General features: G+C 36.8%; 1 protein-coding gene across 2 annotated transcripts in view; it reads left to right on the forward strand.

Moving 5' to 3' along the window:
* The window catches only part of SUMO1 (small ubiquitin like modifier 1), a 27,945-nt gene extending 5,842 nt beyond the window's left edge, over window positions 1-22,103 (forward strand). The window contains exons 1-5 of one of the 2 annotated variants that reach the window (XM_081813880.1): window positions 3,020-3,147; window positions 7,940-8,014; window positions 12,585-12,657; window positions 15,655-15,726; window positions 21,288-22,103. In XM_081813880.1, coding sequence (XP_081670006.1) covers window positions 3,035-3,147; window positions 7,940-8,014; window positions 12,585-12,657; window positions 15,655-15,726; window positions 21,288-21,356 — 402 coding nt within the window. In that variant the 5' untranslated portion in view covers window positions 3,020-3,034 and the 3' untranslated portion in view covers window positions 21,357-22,103. Of the gene's footprint in view, window positions 1-3,019; window positions 3,148-7,939; window positions 8,015-12,579; window positions 12,658-15,654; window positions 15,727-21,287 lie in introns of those variants that run through there. The other variant, XM_006734570.3, reaches the window with a different exon arrangement.

The following is a 22,103-nucleotide window of genomic DNA, read 5'->3' on the forward strand; positions in this document are numbered from 1 at the left end:
TTTTTTTTTAAAGATTTTATTTATTTATTTGACAGAGAGAGACACAGCGAGAGAGGGAACACAAGCAGGGGGAGTGGGAGAGGGAGAAGCAGGCTCCCCGCAGAGCAGGGAGCCCGATGCGGGACTCGATCCCAGGACCCTGGGATCATGACCTGAGCCGAAGGCAGTCGCTTAACCAACTGAGCCACCCAGGCGCCCTTGATCTTTATTTCTATTAGCAGTAGATCTGGTAACTTTATCTCTAAGATCAGGTCATTTGCTTCTTCTAGGACATTGGGATTGTTATGGATAATTTTCTCTAAGATAGGTTTAGTATCCCACTTTAGAATTTTCTGTAAAGTGATTTTTGGGAGGTCGTTTTCTGATACTCTGCTTCTTTAAAAAAAGTCATGTGGGTACGTTCACACATCCTGTTACTGAGCATCTTACTTTTACAGTTAAATTTTTTTTTTTTTTAAAGATTTTATTTATTTATTTGACAGAGACAGCGAGAGAGGGAACACAAGCAGGGGGAGTGAGAGAGGGAGAAGCAGGCTTCCCGACAAGCAGGGAGCCCAATGCGGGGCTCCATCCCAGGACCCCGGGACCATGACCTGAGCCGAAGGCAGACACTTAACGACTGAGCCACCCAGACGCCCCTACAGTTAAATTTTTTAAGAAAATTAATTTATTTTAAAAGATTTTATTTATTTATTTGACAGCCAGAGACAGCCAGAGAAGGAACACAAGCAGGGGGAGTGAGGGAAGGAGAAGCAGGCTTCCTGCTGAGCAGGGAGCCTGATGCGGGGCTCGATCCCAGGAATCTAGGATCAGGACCTGAGCTGAAGGCAGACGCTTAATGACTGAGCTACCCAGCCCCCCCCAATTAATTTATTTTAAGTAATCTCTACACCCAGTGTGGTACTTGAACTCATGACCTCGAGATCAAGAGTTGCATGCTCTTCTTACTCAGCCAGCCAGGCACTCCCTTACTAGTTTAAATTGTGGATATTCCTGCAACATAACTTCAGTTTATTTAAGGATACATTGTATTTATTACACTTTTTTATTTTGACCATTATTTTTGCATTCGATTGCCTTTACTGAGCTAATGAGAATCTGAAGGAAAAGTGGAGTTCTGTTTGCTGGACTCTGTTCTCAATATCTAGGCCCAGTTATTTTTTACAGTTTTACCAAAGATTAATATATATATCAAAAAGGCACATAAGTGTACAGTTTGCTGAATTTTCACAAACTGAACACATCCATGCAGCCAGTACTCAGATTGTGAACCATTGCCCTGACTACTAGATTAGTTTGCCTGTTTTTATATGTTACAGCGTTACATAAATGGGAGTCATATGGTGTGTACTTCTGTATATGACTTCTTTTGCTCAGCATTGTTTGGAGATTTGTCCATATTGTGTGTAGTTGTATGTTGTTAAATTGCATTGCTAAATTGCATTCCACTGTATGACTGTACCACAATTTACTTACCCATTCTGCTTTTGATGCATATTGAGGTAGTTTTCTAGGTTCTGTTTTTAATATAAAGTAAATGATACCTATTTACAGCACCTTCTATGTCTGCTTGGATTTCTTTTGGGCTGAATAACAGAAAACCAGTTTATTTTTCTCAAGGAATAAGAAGTCTAGATAATAGTAGTTCAGGTCTATTAAGGCAGCCCCACAATGCCTTCATACTCCTTTTTCCCCCATCCATAACAGATGTCTTCACTCTCATGCCTGTCTCCTGTGGGCACAAAGAGGTTACTTTGTGCCTTTGTTCCAGGCGGGAGAAAGGGATGGAGCAAAGGGGAAAAGTATGTGCCAACAAAAAGTCTGTCACCTTTTATCTCATTGGCCGGCACTATGTCACATGGCCATAAGAGAAACTGAGAAATGCTTGTATTTTTTAGCTGGGCAAACCTAGGCTTCTCTTTGTAAGGAAAAAGGGGGAAAAGGATGTTGAATAGTTAATTAACAATGTCTGCCATACCTCTAAACCTGTTTGCTGGGACTTTTGTATACAGTCAAGCCAGTTTGTTCCAGGCTTTGCTTAGGTCCATAGTCTAGGCTCAAAGAGTAGTTTTACACAACCAGTGCGATTTTTCAATTATAATTTTTAGTTCCTGAGAAGTTGTATATCTAGTGTTTAACCACAATTCTAGGGTTGAATGTAAATTTGCAGAAGATCCGGTGTCTGGACAGCTTGACTTAAACCTTGAAGTTATGGGGCTAAGTCTGGTTGGTTCCATTCCAAATCTCCAGTTCTGTGTCTTAAGTTTGAACATACGCAGCATGAAACTGAAAGTGTGTGTGTATTTTTGTGTTTTAAAATTGTAAATACTTTGAAATAGGAGGGAGATGATGTTACTGTAATTTGGGTTTTGTATATATATTTTTAAAGATTTTATTTATTTGAGAGAGAGAGGCAGAGCGGGAGGGAGAAGCAGGCTCCTTGCTGAGCAGGGAGCCTGATGTGGGCCTTGATCCCAGTACCCTGGCTGAGCGGGGAGCCCAGTTCCGGGCTTGATCCCAGGATCCCGGGATCATGACTTGAGCCTGAGCCGAAGGCAGAGGCTTAACCAGCTGAGGCCACCCAGGCGCCCCGGGTTTTGTATATTTTAATAATGGATGTAAGTATTAGAATTATCCTACTTACCCATGTTGAACTTTTTTCATTAGGAAATAAAATGAAATAAGCTGAAGTATTTTAGTCAGACCTATGGTTAAGAGATTTTTTTGATATTTTGAGTGAATGCATTTTCTGTGAAAGGTTTTATGGAAAACTTTAATGTGTGTTTGTAATTGTACCCATATACTGATCGTCTGGCCTATTTTATTTCATCTACACTGCTCCAATCCACTCATATTTTGAAGGCAATGGCAGACATTATATCATTTCATCTGTAAATGTTTCAGTATGTATCTCTAAAAGAGAAGAACTTTCTGTTTTAACAATGCTGTTACACATTTTAAAATACTGTAAAAAAACAGTAAAAATACTGTTTAACAATACTGTTATCACACCTTAAAAAATGAAGATTTGTTAATGTCATCAAATAAGAGTAAATATGTATTTCCCCAGGATTCCTGCCTCTTCCCCCTACCCCCCAAGAATGAACAATTCTTCTACAGCTTGGAAGGGTCATTGACAAATTGGAGGTAGTTAAGTGTGATGCTCCCTTCATGTGATTAAATTGTCAGCATACTGATTGCCAATGCTGCTTTTTTTCTTTTCTTTTCTCTTTCTCTCTCTTTCTTTCCTTTCCTTTCCTTTCCTTCCTTCCTTCCTTCCTTTCTTTCTCTCTTTTTCTTTTCTTCCTTCTTTCGATTGCCAATACTTCTAAGCAGAGTTCTTGTTCTTTTGACTCTGAAATGGCACAGTAAACTTTTTCTCATGAATTTTGTACATTTGTTGGGTTTTTTGTTCTTTCCAGTTTAGTTCTCTTTCCAAATCCAGCCATCTTCTATTTTCAGGCTGTTCCTTCTATGTCTTGGAAGGAAGAGTTGATAGTGCCTCGTGCCTGGTAAATTCCTTTACCATTCCATTTACCATGATTCAGGCTCTGGATGACACAGACCTGAAAATTTAGAGGTTTCTGGTTCCTCTCTTTGATCTCATACATATATTTACTTTTCTTTCCATTACCAGTTTCTTCTGTTCTAGGGCTATGTATCCTTTGCAGCCAAATCAACCAGCCCTCTCTGGGATTCTGTTTTCTCTGGTGACCTAGTGTCCCCAGACCCAGTGCTTAATGAATGCTTTCACTGTTTTGTAACTAGTGTTCCATACTGTTCTGTATTAGCTGCTTTTTTACGGGGGAGAGAAGGAAAGAAGACATAAAAAAGACACTGAGATCACTGGAGACAGTCTTTGGCCTTTTTTGTCCAAGATCTTCTCATTTTTCGGACTAGTTTGTCAAAAAAAAAAAAGGTACATGAAAAGTTGGATGACTGCATTAGGCAAGCATGAGGCGTTAAACAAGTGATACAGATGACATTGCCATAGTGCTTCAGAGTTGGGAAGAGATCACCAAAATGTAGTGACTAGGGAAACTGGCAGCTTAGTTTTGGAAATTTCATATCCTAGTTGTTCACATGTTCTCACGCAGTTGAAGTGAATTATCTTTTATTTCCAACTGTGAATATAAAAAACTGAAAGGATCTTTATCTGGACTAACTGTTGTGTATAGTAGAAGTATGAAGCATTATTAAGATTTTGTGGTATGATACAGAAAATAATGTTAATTTTATTCAACAAGCTTTAAATAATTGCCTAGTATTTGCCTGGCATTGCAGAGAGGATAAAGATGAAAAAACTTGGGTCCTCTCCTTGTGAACTTGTAGGGAAGTCAAGACAAAGCTGTCATAGAAAACATTAATTTATTTAACAAGCATATTGAATATCTTCAAAGTACTGGTCATTGTGCTTGATTAGAAATACAATGAAGTATGTCAGTGAGGAACTCAATCTGGTAGAAGATACAGAAATGCAAATATGTGGTTATTATAGATAAAAGTAAGCATTAGTAGATAAAAGTAAGATTAATAGATGAAAGTAAGCATTATGGGAATGTTTAAGAGGGTGATTAGAGAAATCATTTTGCAGGAAGTGATGCTTGAGTGGTATTGAAAGGGAAAGAAGGTAAGAAAGGGCATTCTAAGCAGAGGTGATTAACATGTACAGAGATGGTGGAGATAGGGTAGAGGGTGCCATGTGTAAGGAATTGTAGATCAATATGGCTGGAGCAAAGGATATTATTAGGAAGAGAGGTAGGAAAATAAGGCTGAATTGCTAGGTCGGGACTAGTACATGAAGGATCCGTGTATGTCAGCTAAGGAATTTGAACTTAAGATTCTGTCTGAAGATTCTGGGCAAATCAGATTGCATTTTAAAGAGATGGCTCTGGTGGTAGTTTGGAGAATTGAAGGGAGGAAGACTGGGGGCATCTGTTGCAGTAATATTCATGCACAACAATGAGTCCTGAAAGAAGGCAGTGGAATGGAGAGAAGAATAAACTTGAGAGCCACCAAGAGATAACATTGTCAGAATGATGAATGATTAAGTGTGAGATTTAAGAGAGGAAGACTAGCCAAAGATGACACCTGAGTTTCTGTTTTGGGCAGTTGAGTGTATGGTGACCATTTATTGTAATTGGGAATCCAGGAGGAATTGTTTTTCTTTTTTTATTGTGGTTTTCAGGAAGGAGAAGTTAAATCTAACAGAGGAGTTAGAGATAATGCATTCAGTTTTCGATACTTATATTCAGGTACCCATGGGACATCCAAAGTGGAGATGGTCAAGCACTTGGATAAATGAATGTAAAACTCAGAAAAGTTGTCTGGTTGGAGAGGATGACTGTGAGTCATTAGTATCTGAAAAGTGGTTGGAATCATGGGTCACTGAAGGAGACAAAGCAGAGGATTGAAAACGTGGAATCCAGAGGAGCCCCAGCATTTAAAGAATTAGTCAAGGTGAGAGGAGAGTGGAAACTTGGAGGCCAAAGGTAGAGAGTATCCAACGAAGAGGGCATCACTGTCTATTGTGTTAGAGTTAAAAATAAGATTTGAAACTGTCTGATGGATTTAGCAATAAGGAGTCTGGTTACCTTGTAACTGGTAACCTTGGTGAGAGCAGTGTCAAGTGAAATGCTAACGTATAAACCAGATTATAGTGAAAGTGGAGACAGTTAATGCTGAGTACTCTTATAAGAAGTTTGAAGAAAAAGATGAGGACTACTAGAGAAGATGGTTGAGGAGGGAGTATTTTAAAATTGGAAAATAAATGCCGTGAAAGATATGAATAAATTGCAAATACAAACATGAAAGGAAAATATTAGTACCAGTTGGAAGATTAGGGGGTGCCGTGGTTTCTGGAAGAGTTTTTTTTTTAATACTAGACTTCAGATGATGTGTGGGATGGATTTCTGTGAGGTGATTTCAGGAGTGGTTGAGGGAGGATATATATTCTAGATAAAGGAAACAGGAACCACAAAGGGCTGAAGGTGGAAGAATGCTGATAGACTTATTTGGGGAACAGCAAATAGTCCAACTTAACTGAGTCCTCAGGTTTGTAAAGAAAGTGGTGAGGGAAAAATGAGAATTGAGTTTGGTAAGGGAGGAACTGAATTAGGTGCTGTGTTGTTTGGTTCTAGGCCTTAAGAGTACTGGGAGCTACTAATGCTTTTTGATAGAGTAGTTATCCAATCAGAGAAGCTGTGCTTTAGAAAAGCAGTGTGGACGAGGGATTGGAGGAGAGGAAAGAACTCTTTTGTCCTTGAGTAGCTTCTATGGCTATCTTAGCTAAGAAACTGGAGCAAAGTCACTCCCATTGTGCTGATGAATTGCTGCTGGGGGTGGGGTGGAAGGTTCTCCTCCTTTGTGTTAATTCAAACAACCGCTTCCTAACACCCCTTTTCCTCGCACAGTAAAAGAGAACTCAGGGTTTCATTGCTCTTTATTGCTCTTCACTGCATGGAATAAACTGTCCTTATCCTTCCTAGATACTTAAAGGAAGAAGCAACTGTTTACTATGAATATAAATTCATAGAAATGTGGTGGTGAGACTATATTTAAAGACAGTCTTCTAGTTTTCAGGTGAAATACTGTCTCACTAAAGAAGGTGCATTTTGTCTGCTGCCGTAATATGCAGTAATCAGCAAATGTTGAAAGTACTGCAGAATGAAGAACAGGCAAGGATTTACACTAACGAAGTCAATTCTGTTGTCTAAGCATTACAGTGGACTCTATCCTGTATCTTAAAGTTAAAAGCTACTTGTAGTTTAATATGTTCTGTTAAATTTTGAATGTTGAATTTTAATTTTAAGTTACTGGCAGGAGATACGCAGGTAGTAATGGCCCTGTTATTTTACTTGTAAAATACAACATAGTTGGTTATATTCTTAAAAAGTGTGGATTAACAGAAATTGTTACATGTTTTACAAAAGAGTATATATTTAAACATGGCTAATTTGGTGGCCAGATTAAGGTAAGGTACACAGGAAAGCTATTTTTAACACATTATTGAGTGAAATTTTCCAGGCTACTTCCTTTAGTAAAATGGCTTGCTTTTCTTAGATATTTCATGATGAAATTGTTTTAACTAATTTATTCTTTTAACTTCATTTTCATTTCAGTGTCCTTTCATTTGAAATTATATTATAACCCTCTTTTCTCTCTTCAAATTTTGTCTCCTCTTTCCTTTCCCTACCTACGCTGTACTTTACTTACTGCACTTATTCCCCTAAGTTTTTTCAGCCAAACCTACTCTTTTAAAATTGGATAGACTGCTTCAGATAGTCTAAAATAAGTAGATGATATAAAGCTGATTTGACTCTAGAGTACATTAGGCTAATATACTCTTTAATTTTCCTTCCCAAATAGACTTTGCTTATGGTTATATGGTTAATTTATGTTTCTGGGTACAGTTTTGCAATTGGAGTAGATAACTTCTCCTGATAGGCTGTGAGAAGAGAATCTTGAATTCAGAATGTTTATGGATTTATGGAGAACAAGCTACTTCTAACTAATAGGAGATGACTATAGGGTAGTGGTTTCTAGGTTGTTCCTCTACCCATCTGCATTAGCACCAATTGGTAACTTATTAGAAATGCAAATTACAGCCCTAGCCCAGACCTACTGAATAAAAAGCTGGGCGTGGGGCCCAGCAGGCATTTAAAAAGTCCTTCAGGTGATTCCTATGCATGGCGCAGTTTTAGAACCATTACTGTAGGATATTATAATAAAAGAGATCTCTTTTTTGATTTCTAGTGCATTGGTGTTTGAAACAGCAATTGACTTAGGACTTTTTTTGCTTAATTGGCGTGGCAGAGAAAATAAATGCTTTTAATATTCTCAAGCGCAGATTTTGTATTCAGAATGATGGGTACTCATTAATTAAGTAAGTAAGTAAAATAGCATATAGGAACTTTTTAAATATGTACGTTTCTTTCAGGAGGCAAAACCTTCAACTGAGGACTTGGGGGATAAGAAGGAAGGAGAATACATTAAACTCAAAGTCATTGGACAGGTGAGTTTCATTATTTTTCTCCTTTAACTCTCTAAAGTGTGAGTAATTTCTGACACTGGAAAAATGATTTAAATAAGGCAAATTATTTAAAAATGGCATTTTGGGGGCACCTGGGTGGCTCAGCCAGTTAAGCGTCTGACTTCAGCTCTGGTCATGATCTTGGGGTCCTGGGATCGGGCCAGTGTTGGGCTCTCCCTCAGTAGGAAGTCTGCCTGTCCCTCTTCCTCTGCACCCTCCCCCTCCTGCAAACACGCACACTCATGTGCTTTCTCTCTCTCAAATAAATTAAATAAAATCTTTAAAATAAAATAAAAATGGCATTTTCATTTACTATATGTGCATCTGTTGTTGGAGGTAGAAGAGGCTGATACTGTTTTATTGATCTAGGCAGATTTAGATTATCTTAATTTCTCTAAATAAAAACATTTTTTTTTGGTTAGCATCTTCAGTGGCAGATACAGTAAATACTAAAATCAAAGGGCCTTTTAGCCCTTTTCCTGACCCCTTTCTCTTTCCTGGCGCCTCTTTTTCTCAGACTGTATCTTTATTGGCCTTTTTTGAGATACTGATAATAAGGTTAGTTGAAAATTGTTAGAGGAATGAATCTTCATATAGTAGTCTCTTCTTATCTGCGGGGATATGTTCCAAGACCCCCATTGGATACTTGAAACTGTGGATAGTACTGAACCCCTATAAATACTGTGTTTTTTCCTATACATATATACCTCTGGTAAAGTTTAATTTGTAAATTAGGCTCAGTAAGACATTAGCAATAATAGTTAATAATAAAATAGAATTATAACTACTGTAATAGAAGTCACGTGAATGTGCTCTCTCAAAATATCTTACTATACTGTACTCATCCTTGTGATGTGAGATGATAAAATGCATATGTGATGAGATGAAGTGAGTGAAGTAGGCATTGTGATGTAGCATTAGGCTACTACTGACCTACTACATTTAGATTCTTTGTTCATATGCTTTTCCCATTTTCTGTGATTATCTTCTTTTGAAAATTTTATTTAAGATTTTTTTTTTTTTTAGAGATTTTATTTATCTATTTGACAGAGAGAGAGCACAGCAGCGGGAGCCAGCAAAGGGAGAGGGAGAAGCAGGCTCCTCACTGAGCAGGGAGCCCCATGTGGGACTCAGTCCTAGGACTCCAAGATCATGACCTGAGCCAAAGGCGGATGCTTAACCAACTGGGCAACCCAGGCACCCTTATTTTGAAAATTTTAAATTAATGTCTAATTCACATATGATAAAAATCATTTTATTTATTAAAGAGTGCATTTTTTTTTTAAGGTTTCATTATTTGAGAAAGAAAGAGAGAGATCGAGGGGGGAGGGAGGTAGAGTGGGTTGGGGGGGTGGAGCAGAGGGAGAGGGACAAACAGACTCTGCACTGAGCCTGATGCAGGGCTAGATCCCAGGACCCTGAGATCATGACCTGAGCTGAAATCAAGAGTCAGACACTTAACCAACCGAGCCACCCAGGTGCCCCGAGTTTATTTTTATTTATTTATTTTTATTATTATGTTATGTTAATCACCATACATTACATCATTAGTTTTTGATGCAGTGTTCCATGATTCATTGTTTGCGTATAACACCCAGTGCTCCATGCAGAACGTGCTCTCTTTAACCCATCACCAGGCTAACCCATCTTCCCACCCCTCACCCCCGAGTTTATTTTTATGTTTTTGAAAAGATTTATTTGAGGGAGAGGGAGTGCGTATGTGTGAACGGGGGCGGGCAGACAAGCAGACTCCCTGCTGAGCAGGAAGCCCAATACAGGGCTCAATCCGAGGACCCTGAGATCATGACCTGAGCTGAAATCAAGAGTGGGACACCCAACCTACTGAGTCACTCAGGTGCCCCCTAAGTTCCTTTATTATTTTAAGTAATCTTTACACCCAGCATGGGGCTTGAACTTACAACCTTGAGATCAAGAGTTGCACACTCCCCTGACTGAGCCAGCCAGGTACCCCAAAAATCACCGTTTTAAAGTGTATGATTCAGTGACTTTTGTATGTTCATAAGAATATGCTATACAACCATTACCACTTTTTAGTTCCAGAACATTTTCATCATCCCAAAAAGACATGCTGTATTCATTAGCTGTACTCCCTATCCTCCTTTCTCCCACCAGCCTCTAGCAACCATTAATCTATTTTCTGTGTTTGTGGATTTGCCTATTCTGGACATTTCATATAAATGGAATCATGATATGTGGTCTTTTGTGTCTGGTTTCTTTCATTTAGCATATTTTCAAAGTTCATCCAAGTTGTAGCATGCATCAGTATTCTTTTTTATGGCTGAATAATATTTCATTGTATGGATATACCACAGTTTGTTATCCATTTATCAGTTAACGGATATTTGGGTTGTTTCCTCAGTTTGGTTGTTATGAATAATGTTACTCTGAACATGCACATATCAGTTTTGTGTGGATGTATGTGTTCGATTCTCTTGGATATATATCTAGGTGTGGAATTACTGGATCTAATATAGTAGACTTTAATTTTTTGAGGAACTGCGAAATGGTCTCCAGTAGTGGCTTTACAATTTTATGTTCCCAGCAGCAGTATGTGAAGATTTAGTTTCTCTATGTTCTGGTCAGTAGTTGTCTATCTTTTTTTATTATAGTCATCCTGGTGTGTGTGAAGTGGTATCTCATTGTGCTTATGTATGTATGTGTATAATCTCTACACTGAACATGGGGCTTGAACTCATTACCCTGAGATCAAGAGTCACATGCTATTCCAAAAAGATGTTGAGCATCTTTTTATGTTCTTACTGGCCATTTGTACATCTTCTTTGAAGAAATGTCTTTTCAAATCTTTTGTCAATTTTTGAATTGGATTATTATTTTTATTTTTGAGTTATAATAATTCTTTATATATTCTGGATATTAGACCCTTATAGATGGTTTGCAGATATTTTCTCCCATCTTTGGGTTGTCTTTTCACTTTCTTGGGTATCTTACAGTACACAGTTTTTAATTTTGATCAATTTATTGTTTCTTTTCTTGTTGTTATTTTTGGAGTCATATGTAAGAAACTATTGCCTAATCCCAGGTCACAAAGATTTACACCTATAGATTTTTCTAAAATTTTTTATGGTTTTAGTTTTTACATTAAGTTTTTGATGATTTTGAGTACTTTTTGTGTGGGTTTGACGTAGATTCTAACTTCTTTTGCATGTGGCTATCCATTTGTCCCAGACTATTGGTTGAAAGTCTATCCTTTTCCCATTGAGTTGGTTGGCATCCTTGTAAAAATCAATTGACTGTAGATATATGTGGCTTTATTTCTGGGCTGTCAGTTCTCTTTCATTGATCTATATGTCCTATGCCATGAATTACCTTTTTAAGAATTATTGATTTGTAGGAATTCTTTATATTTTGATTTTTCTTTTCTTTTTAAAGATTTTATTTATTTAACGAGAGAGAGAAAGAGAGGGAGAGAGCACAAGCAGAGGGAGAGGGAGAAGCAGGCTCCCCACTGAGCAGGGAGCCTGACTGGGGGGGCGGGGCAGGATATCATAACCTGAGCCAAGGCAGATGCTTAACCGACTGGCCACTCAGGTGCCCCTTGATTTTTCTTGTCTATCTGTTGTGAATATTTTCTCTAGTGTCTCTTAACTGTGGGGTGACATTTTCAGTTATCGGTGTACTTTTTTGCTGTGTCTTTTGGCTAAAATCTTGCTTTAGAATACAGATTTCCCAATGTCAAGGTTAGGGAAAAAATTCTTAAAAGAGAGAAAATAGTAAAAAAAAAATTTTAATGCTAGCTCCTTAGTTCATCTGGAAATGATTTTAGTGTATGGCATGAGGTATGCTATAGAAATTTTGTCTGTTCGTGAAATTATCCATAGGAAGAGAATTTGTTATTCTTTATAGTCACAAGAATTGTAAACATGCAGCCTCCACTAATATGCACTTGTGAATGTGATATGTAATCATGACTTTGAAATTTTACCAGTATTATTTTCTGACGGTTGCCTGATTGTTTGATGTCTGGGTAGAAGAAAAGAATCTGTGGTCCCATAAATCAGTTTGACTCACTCAGGTTTTTATTCATTTTACTCATAGGAGGGAAACTGGACTCTGTGGGGTGACTTTTTGGCAGACATGAGTTTCTTGTCTGTTATTTTATGGTATATGCCTTTCTTGTAGGTTTGACCACCTTCAACAATACTTAGTTGTGGGGGGTACTTTTTGTTTTGAGTTGCTTTGGGGTGTGTTTATTTTGAAAATAGAATAGATATGCAATTATGAAGGAATGCATTCTTTGACATGCATGCTTTTATTTATACTGTTAATTTTAATGTCCAAGACAGATGGTTTGTTTTATTAAATTTCTTTTGAAATGGACATAAAGTAACTTTGAGGATGTTTAGAATGTTTTAATAAGCCTTGTTAGGAATGTTCAAAAATATTGTGGTGGGGAGGTGTAAGTCCAGGGTTTATGTTTCTATGTGTAGTATATGTGTAATTAATTTGTTTCAAGCAAAGCAAATAATTTACACAAAGGGATAATTATTTTTCTTTTATCTCCTTAGGATAGCAGTGAGATTCACTTCAAAGTGAAAATGACAACACATCTCAAGAAACTCAAAGAATCATACTGTCAAAGACAGGTTTGTATGTTATGGTATAAAATACAGTGCTTTATATGTCTAATTTTTCTTGTAAGGAAGGTTATCAAAAGAAAAATGATCTTTTATTATTTTCACCATGAGTAGATCAAGGAGAATACTCCTTATACCTTGTTGAATTGCCTTTTTCCCCATTGTGGCCCATTTCAAAATTTGAATTCATAAGGTATGCAGAAGTGTTTTGAAAAGTAACTCAGAGTTGTAAAGATAGCTATATGAATGTTTCTATCTAAATGGCCTACCAGTATATATAACAATAAAGGCAAGTAATTTTTGGTGATCACTGTGAAGTTCCCTTGTTTTTAATCATGACTGCTTAGCCATACGTTAAATTTAAGTACTAATATTATTATCTTTATATATATAGTACTACAGATTACTGCTAATTGAATTCTGTATTTTCTTTTTTTTTTTTAAAGATTATTTATTTATTTATTTATTTGAGAGAGAGAATGAGATAGAGCATGAGAGGGGGGAGGGTCAGAGGGAGAAGCAGACTCCCTGCTGAGCAGGGAGCCCGATGCGGGACTCGATCCCGGGACTCCAGGATCATGACCTGAGCCGAAGGCAGCCGCCTAACCAACTGAGACATCCAGGCGCCCGCATTCTGTATTTTCAACATCAAAGAATTTTTTTAAAAAAATAAAAAAGCTTATTAATTTATTAATACAAATCCTCAGATTCTGGCCTTCATGAGCTCGATTATTATTAGATCAGTAACTAATAATACCTTCAACCTACCCGGATTCAAATTCAGTCTCTACCACTGTCTGACTGTGGGATCTTAGACAAGTTATGTGCCTTGTTTCTCCATTAGTAGAATGGGAACATTACAGTACCTACCTCATGCAGATGACCTACATAAAGCTCTTAACATGATGCTTAAAAATGCTCAATGAATGTGTTAATCATTATTAATAAAATAGAAAATATAATTGAAATTAGTATATATAAGAGATAGCCAAGATTTTAATAATTGAATCATATTACGTGATATTAACTTAGGTAATACAGGTTTTATTTTTAGATATCTGCTTTTTATAGTTTAAATTTGTAACCAACATAAAAATCACTTCTGCCAGAAGAAAGATCACTTAGGTGTTAGGATAAGTAAAACAAACATTTCTGTCTGTTTCTGATGTTAGTTGTTAAACTCAGTAAAATCTGATTAATTGGGGCTCAGTTCACATTTTAATAATGTTGCTGGAGCTATAATGGAGATGTTCACAGGGAAGGAATATATATTAAGTGCACTCTGCTAGATACTTAGAGGCATTGTCATTTAATCCTTACAACAAGTAGTCTTTTCACCCCATCTATAGATGATGGAATTGATTATTGAGGAAAAACAATGCAAAGTAAAAAGTTAAATCACAATGCTAAAGTGAATAAACTTTGATCCAAGATTGAAGGTGCTAGGTTTGGGGAGACAATTAAAAAGATCAATTTAGAGGGGCGCCTGGGTGGCTCGGTTAAGCGACTGCCTTTGGCTCAGGTCATGATCCTGGAGTCCTGGGATCGAGTCCCACATCGGGCTCCCTGCTCAGCAAGGAGTCTGCTTCTCCCTCTGACCCTCCTTTCTCTCATGCTCTCTGTCTCTCATTCTCTCTCTCTCAAATAAATAAAATCTTAAAAAAAAAAAAATCAATTTAGAATCATTTCCAACTTTCTTATTTATGGTTCATAGTATACAGTCTTTAGAAAAAGTTTATACTTAGTTCACGGAGGCTTGATAATCTTTTTCTTATATTTACTGATATACAAGGAATAGGAAACTTAATTTATCTGAAGTATGTAACACCCAATAGAGAGATTGAAAAGTATATAAAGTAAATATTTATTGAATCATTCTTTTTTTTTATTATTTTTTAAAGATTTTATTTATTTATTTGAGAGAGAGAATGAGATAGAGAGCATGAGAGGGGGGAGGGTCAGAGGGAGAAGCAGATTCCCTATTGAGCAGGGAGCCCGATGTGGGACTCGATCCCGGGACTCCAGGATCATGACCTGAGCTGAAGGCAGTCGCTTAACCAACTGAGCCACCCAGGTGCCCCATTTATTGAATCATTCTTACATTTTGATGTTTCAGACCAGTTTTTATAGAAACTTTTTTGACCTCAACAAAAGATAATGTTTTTTAAAAGATCCTATAATTAAAATCAAAAAATATTTTGCTTTTCTCAGTCATGCTTATTGTATTATTTTATAGAAGCCTAGAATTTAAAATCAAATGAAGGGAAAATTTGCCTGGTCTCATATATTTATGTGTTAATACTTATTGGAAGATAGTTTTAATTTTTCTAGTACTTTTGGACTAAAGAAATGATTCTTGATTCATTCTTATTAGTGAAGCAGTTTCTCTTTAAATGAGTCATTTCTTCCCTTTTAGCTATTTTTGTTGAGTAACTCGTTAGAAAAATATATTTTAATACCTTTTTTGATACTTAACAGGGTTATCTATTTCATCACAGGTTACTGTAGCTCACCTGGCTAGCTACTGTGCTTTACGAAATTTCTGTGATTTAATCTGTTTAAAACTAATTTTGCTTGTATGGTTGGAAACTAGTGAGGGTGCTCATCCAATTTCAGATTTTATCTTTTATGTTAGCTTACAGATTTTAGAGGAAACTAGATAGAGTAGTGGTTGAGAGTATAAGCTTAGGAACAGATTGGGCCTTAAATTGCTATCTAGCTTTGTATGCCCTCTCCATGCCTTAGATTGCTTAGCTGTGAACTGAAGATAAGGTGATAATACCTACCTTCCAGGGTTGTTGCAGTGAACATGATTATGTGAAATACTTGATAGAAGGGAGGGCCTAGCAAATAGGTGGTACTCAATAAATGGTAATTATGATAGGATAGATATATCTAGCTTTATGTTCAGTGTATTCTGTTGAAGCTTTCATGTTTGCTTTTTGTGCTCAAAGTTCCTACTATCTGTTTTAAGATTTGTGTGTATATATTTTTTTACCTTTTTAGGGAGTTCCAATGAATTCACTCAGGTTTCTCTTTGAAGGTCAGAGAATTGCTGATAATCACACTCCAAAAGAAGTGAGTATAATTTCTTCTCTGAGTGAAGAAAAATGTGAAAATCCTGTATTGGATGATTTGGTTCACTGGAATTAAACTGCCCTTTTCTTGAATATTCTCTGACTTAAGTTGTATATTGTTTGTCAGAAAGAAAAATAGTCTTTTGGGTTGAACGTCCATATATTGCCTTAAAAAGTGCCAATCAAAAGAGAGCTGGCGGGGCTCCTGGCTGGCTTAGTTGGTAGAGCATGCAACTCTTGATCTCAGGGTTGTGCATTTGAGCCCCCATGTTGGGTGTAGAGATTACTTAAAAATAAAAAAAAATTTTTAATTAGATGGTTAGATTGATTGATTTTTAAAGACTTTATTTATTTGACAGAGAGAGACAAAGCGAGAGAAGGAACACAAGCAGGGGGAGTGGGAGAGGGAGAAGCAGGCTCCCACTGAGCAGGGAGCCTGATGCAGGGCTTGATCCCAGGACCCTGGGATCATGACCTGAGCTGAAGGCAGATGCTTAACCAACTGAGCCACCCAGGCATCCCTAAAAAGAAAATCTTAAAAAAAAAAAAACAAAAGGTGGAAAGTGGGAATTGAGTACTGCAGTTGTCATAAGGCATATATATATATATAATTTTAAAGAGGAACAAGTATTCCTCAAATTTGGCAGACTTCTGGTGCACTTTCATGGTGGTGGTGACCTTTTATGGTTCAATTTTGACTTTTGACCCATTTTGAGAACTTAATATAGAAGTTTAGTGTATATTAATATATTTGGCTCTGTCATCTTGATTTATGTTTTTCTGTATCTTTAATTTTTTCATTCTATGGACTCTTTGTTTATATATCCCCACTCCCCTTAGAGGTATCCGAAAGTAATAAAGTATGGGAGAGAGTGTGTATATGTGAGTGCTTTTATATTTATACAGATTTCCCCCTCCAAATACAAAACAACATTTCTGATATTTCTGATAGTGGGAATGATGTATTGTTACTAATTTTTTATTTTGAAAACATTTCAAACTTAGAGTTGTTGTAAGACTAGTATAATATTCTCCCATATAATCTTTTCATTAGATTCACCAATTATTAACATTATGATGCATTTGCTTTATCACTTTCTCTATATACACATATTATCATTATTGGTGGATCATTTGAGATTAATTTGCAGATATTATGACCTTTTATCCCTAAATATTTTGGTTGTCTCCTAAGAGCCACAGTTAAATTATCAAATATAGGAGATTTGACATTGCTATGGTACTCTTACCAAATATGCAGTCGAAATAGTCAGATTTTGCCATTTATCCCAGTAAGGTCCTTTATAGCTTTTTAAAAAAAACTTGACCTAGGAATTCATCTAGGATAGTGTCTTCTAACTAGTTATTATTCCTCTTTAGCTTCCTTTTATCTGGAATAGTTACTCAGTCTTCATTTTAAATCACACTGACATTTTTAAATAGTTTAGGCGCCATGTTTTAGAATGTCCTTCAGTTTGGGTTTGTCTGATGTTTCTTCATGATTAGATTCAGTTTTGCATTTTTGGTAGGAGTAGCACAGAGTGAAGCTATGTACTCCCAAGTGCATCATCACATCAGGAGGTACATGATGTCCATTTGTCCTGTTATGGGTAACATTAACTTTGGTCAACTTTAGTTAAGGTGGTAATTGCCAGATTTATTTGTTGTCAAATTATTTTCCTTTTTATTTTTTTTAAAGATTTTATTTATTTATTTGACAGAGAGAGACACAGCGAGAGAGGGAACACAAGCAGGGGGAATGGGAGAGGGAGAAGCAGGCTTCCCGCGGAGCAGAGAGCCCGATGTGGGGCTCGATCCCAGGACACTGGGATCATGACCTGAGCTGAAGGCAGATGCCCAACGACTGAGCCACCCAGGCGCCCCTATTTTCCTTTTTAATTAATAAGTAATTTTTGGGGAGATACTTTGAAACTGTATGAATATTCTTTAGAGATTGGCCAGTGGGGGCCCCTTCAAGTTGGTGTCTGTGTTCTCTTTGACAAGTTTTTATTGTGAAATAATTTTCATCTTACAGAAAACTTATAAGAATAGTACTAAAAATTGTACTGTCTTTCACCTGGTTTGGCCTATTTTTAACGTTTTGCTACCTTCACTTAGTTATTTCCTTCTGCCCATTTATGTGTGTATTTATTACTGGAACCACTTGGGAGTAGATTGCATACACCACTGTCATTTACTACTTAATATTTTACTGTGTATTTCTTAAGAACAAGTATATTGTTTTACATAACCACAGTACTCTTAAATTCAGGACACTTAACACTGTTAGAATACTTTACAACCTAATTTTATCATATGTCCCAGTCCCCTATAACAAATTTTCTCCTCCATCACATGATCTGTTTCAGTATCAAGATATTTTATTTAGGTGTCTTTTTTTTTTTTTTTAAAGATTTTATTTATTTATTTGAGAGAGAGAATGAGAGAGAGCATGAGAGGGAAGAGGGTCAGAGGGAGAAGCAGACTCCCCGCTGAGCAGGGAGCCCGATGCGGGACTCGATCCCGGGACTCCAGGATCATGACCTGAGCTGAAGGCAGTCGCTTAACCAACTGAGCCACCCAGGCGCCCTTTAGGTGTCTTTTTAATCATTTTTTAAAAATTTTTTTAATCATCTTTAATTTGGAACAGTTCCTCAGTCTTTCTTTGTCTTTCATGACATTTACATTGTTAAAGGATACAAACCAGTTATTTTCTACAAAGTCCCTCAATTTGGGCTGGTCTGTTTCCTCATGATTAGATTCAGGTTCTGCATTTTGGACTGGAATACCACATATGGTGATGTGTCTTTCTTAGGGTGTAATATCTGGAATACATGAAGTCAGTCCCTTCTTTATTATCAATAAACAGTGATAATGTTTATTTTTATCACTCAATTTAACTGTTTTCTTTTTTTACAGTGTAGTTATTTTTCCTGTTGTAGTTTGTGGGGACATAGTTTGAGACTATGTGAATATCCTCTTTGTCATTAAAACTTTTCCCTGGTTTAGTATCCACCAACTTTCTTGCATACTTTTTTTTTTCTTTTTAAGATTTTATTTTTTAAGTAATCCACCTAATGGTAGGGCTTGAACTCACAGCCCTGAGATTGAGTCTTATGCTCCACTGACTGAGCCAGCCAGGGGCCCCTTGAGTATTTTCTTAATGTCTGGCACAGTAAGATGTTCCAAACTCATCTTGTATTTTCCCTGTCCTAATTTGATATCATCTCTACAACACAGTAGATATTGACTACATTTTTAGTGACACTTTCCTCCCTGTCATTAAAATTATCTTTCCAGAAGTTTTTAATGGGGCAGAGGGAGACAGTAGGTATTTAGAGAGTAACTCCTGGTACTGTTGTTCATTCATCTCTACAAAGGTATTTCTTGAAACATTGCTTCACATTTTCCATAGTTGGAGGATATGCACTGCCTTCCTGACTTAAAGGTTTCTTGTAATGTTTGGCATTTTATTCCTTGCAGTATTTACTAGGCTATCATATGTGCAATTAAAGTTAAGTTTTGGAGTACCTGGCTGTCTCAGTGGAACATGTGACTCTTGATCTTGGAGTTGTGAGTTCGAGCCTCACGTTGGGTGTAGATACTACTTAAAAATAAAATCTTTAAATGAAGTTTTAATAGCATCTTTATTAATTATTTTAATATTCATATATATACCACAAACAAAATATCCATAACACTAGAGCCAGCCTAATTACTTAAAAAGTCCTAAATCCATGTCTTTTTTTTTTTTTTTTTTTTAAGATTTATTAGAGAGCATGAGCATGGGGACCGAGGTATAGAGGGAGTGAGAGATAAAGAATCTCAAGCAGATTCCACCTGAGTGTGGAGCCCGATGTGGGGGCTCTATCTTGCAACCCTGAGATCATGACCTGAGTGCAAACCAAGCGTCAGACGCTCAACCCACTGTGCCACCCAGGCACCCCATGTCTGTTTTATTTTTAAATTTCTTAGAGTATTTTTTTCACATTTTGTAATTCACCAAAAATGTCACCTGCAACTTTTCTCATTAGAGATTACTGATCCTAGACTTTCCTTTTATTTTTCATTTGCTTTTGTGGTCTACTGTAATTTAGTGGAATATGCTAGTTTTTGTTTTCAGTCTGCCTGTTACAGTGCTTCTGAACCCTGACTGCACACCAGAATCAACAGATTGATGTTCCTTTACCTTCACTGAGGGTAATACCTGGGTTTCTGTGTGACACCATGCCTGCTTATGTACTCTTTTCTTTTTTAAATAAAGGATACTCATAGTTAAAAATAAAAGTAATAAAAAGCAAACTACTGAAGTTTATAAAATGAAAAGTAAATATACTCTGAATATCTCTGCATTCCGATTTCTCAGAGGCAGCCATTGTTAATAATGTCTTTAAGAAAAAATTCCAAAATATTTCAGTGCATATAGAACACATTAAAAAAAAAACAAACCCAAAAACCCCACCACACAATAATTGTGTCTGCTTTGCTTAGTGTTCTGTAAAAGGCATTTTGAAGGACCCCTTTTTTTCTTTAAGGATTGAGAAGGACTAGGCTGACCATGACAAATCTAGCTTATAAAACTTAAGTTATTGAATAAGAGTAGATGATAGATAATGCTTCTACATTCAGAGTGGTCACTATCAAAATAATAGTTATATGCCAGAAGGAATTGCAGATGACAAAGCAAACCACTTCAGAATGAATCCTTAGCCAGTATTTTTCTAACTAAAACCACATATATTTCAAAGTGAGATCAGGTTTTTTGAAATAAAGAGATTCTATCAAGTAATTACATCTAGATATAAAGTGTTTTTTTTAGAAAAGACGTCATCAAACTACTGCTTAAATACATGTTTCATTAGATTTAAAAGTCTTTTGAGGTGTTTTTTAAAAAGCACACTTTAGGGGCGCCTGGGTGGCTCAGTGGGTTAAGCATCTGACTCTTAATTTCAGCTCAGATCATGATCCCAGGGTTGTGAGATTGGGCCCAACGTCGGGCTCCACACTGAGCCTGCTTAAGATTCTCTGTCTCTTTCTCCCTCTGTCCCCCTTTCCCCCGACTCACGCACACTCTCTCTCTAAGAAATAAATTAAAAACACACTTTATATGTTGAATGAACTGGGAGGTGAAATTGCTCAGCAGGGTCAAATGAATGACTTCACAGACAGAATTAGGAGGAAAGACATACTTCTATGTTCTTTAGATTAAAGGAAACCGGATTCTTTTTTTTTTTTTTAAGATTTTATTTATTCATTCGAGACACACAGATACAGAGAGAGAGAGCACGAGCAGGGGGAGAGGCAGAGGGAGAAGCAGGCTCCCTGTTGAGCCAGGAGCCGGACGTGGGGCTCGATCCCAGGACTCTGGAATCATGACCTGAGCTGAAGGCAGACGCTTAACGACTGAGCCACCCAGGCGCCCCCCAGATTCTTTATCTTAGAACAGGGAACTATGGATCACTTTTGTATCTTTTTGTACTTTAAAACAATGGCCACATAATTGCAGCCAATTAAAAAATAGTACTTTTATAAATTCTAACATATTTTTTTATCCTCTTACAGCTGGGAATGGAGGAAGAAGATGTGATTGAAGTTTATCAGGAACAAACAGGGGGTCATTCAACGATTTAGATATTCTTTTTATTTTTTTCTTTACCCTCAATCCTTTTTTATTTTTAAAAATAGTTCTTTTGTAATGTGGTGTTCAAAACGGAATTGAAAACTGGCACCCCATCTCTTTAAAACATCTGGTAATTTGAATTCTAGTGCCCATTATTCATTATCACTTGTTTTCATTGTGCTGATTTTTGGTGATCAAACCTCAGCCCCCTTCATATTGCCCTCTCCTTTTTAAAAATTACGTGTGTGCACAGAGAGGCCACCTTTTCCAGGACTGTGCATTTTCAGGCTTGTGATAAATAAGATCGACCAATGTGAGTGTTCATGATGACTTTCCAATTGGCCCTGAAGTTCTAGCATGTGATTGCTTCACTCCTGGACTATGACTTTCAGTGGGAGATGGAAGTTTTTCAGAGAACTGAACTGTGGAAAAATGACCTTTCCTTAACTTGAAGCTACCTTTAAAATTTGAGGGTCTGGACCAAAAGAAGAGAAATATCAGGCTGGAGTCGAGATGACAGAGATGGTGAGAGTAATGACTAACTCCAAAGATGGCTTCACTGAAGAGAAAGCATTTTAAGATTAAAAGAAAAGTCTTGTCAGAAGATCCCAGAAAAGTTCTAATTTTCATTAGCAGTTTAATAAAGTTATTCATGCAGAAGTGTATTCAACAGAACACTGCTCTTTTTGATTTTATTTGTACTTTTTGGCCTGGGATATGGGTTTTAAATGGACATTGTCTGTACCAGCTTCATTAAA

Source organism: Leptonychotes weddellii, chromosome 3, assembly GCF_054177405.1.
Source record: "Leptonychotes weddellii isolate Sample4059 chromosome 3, ASM5417740v2, whole genome shotgun sequence".
NCBI classification, from domain to species: Eukaryota; Metazoa; Chordata; class Mammalia; order Carnivora; family Phocidae; genus Leptonychotes; species Leptonychotes weddellii.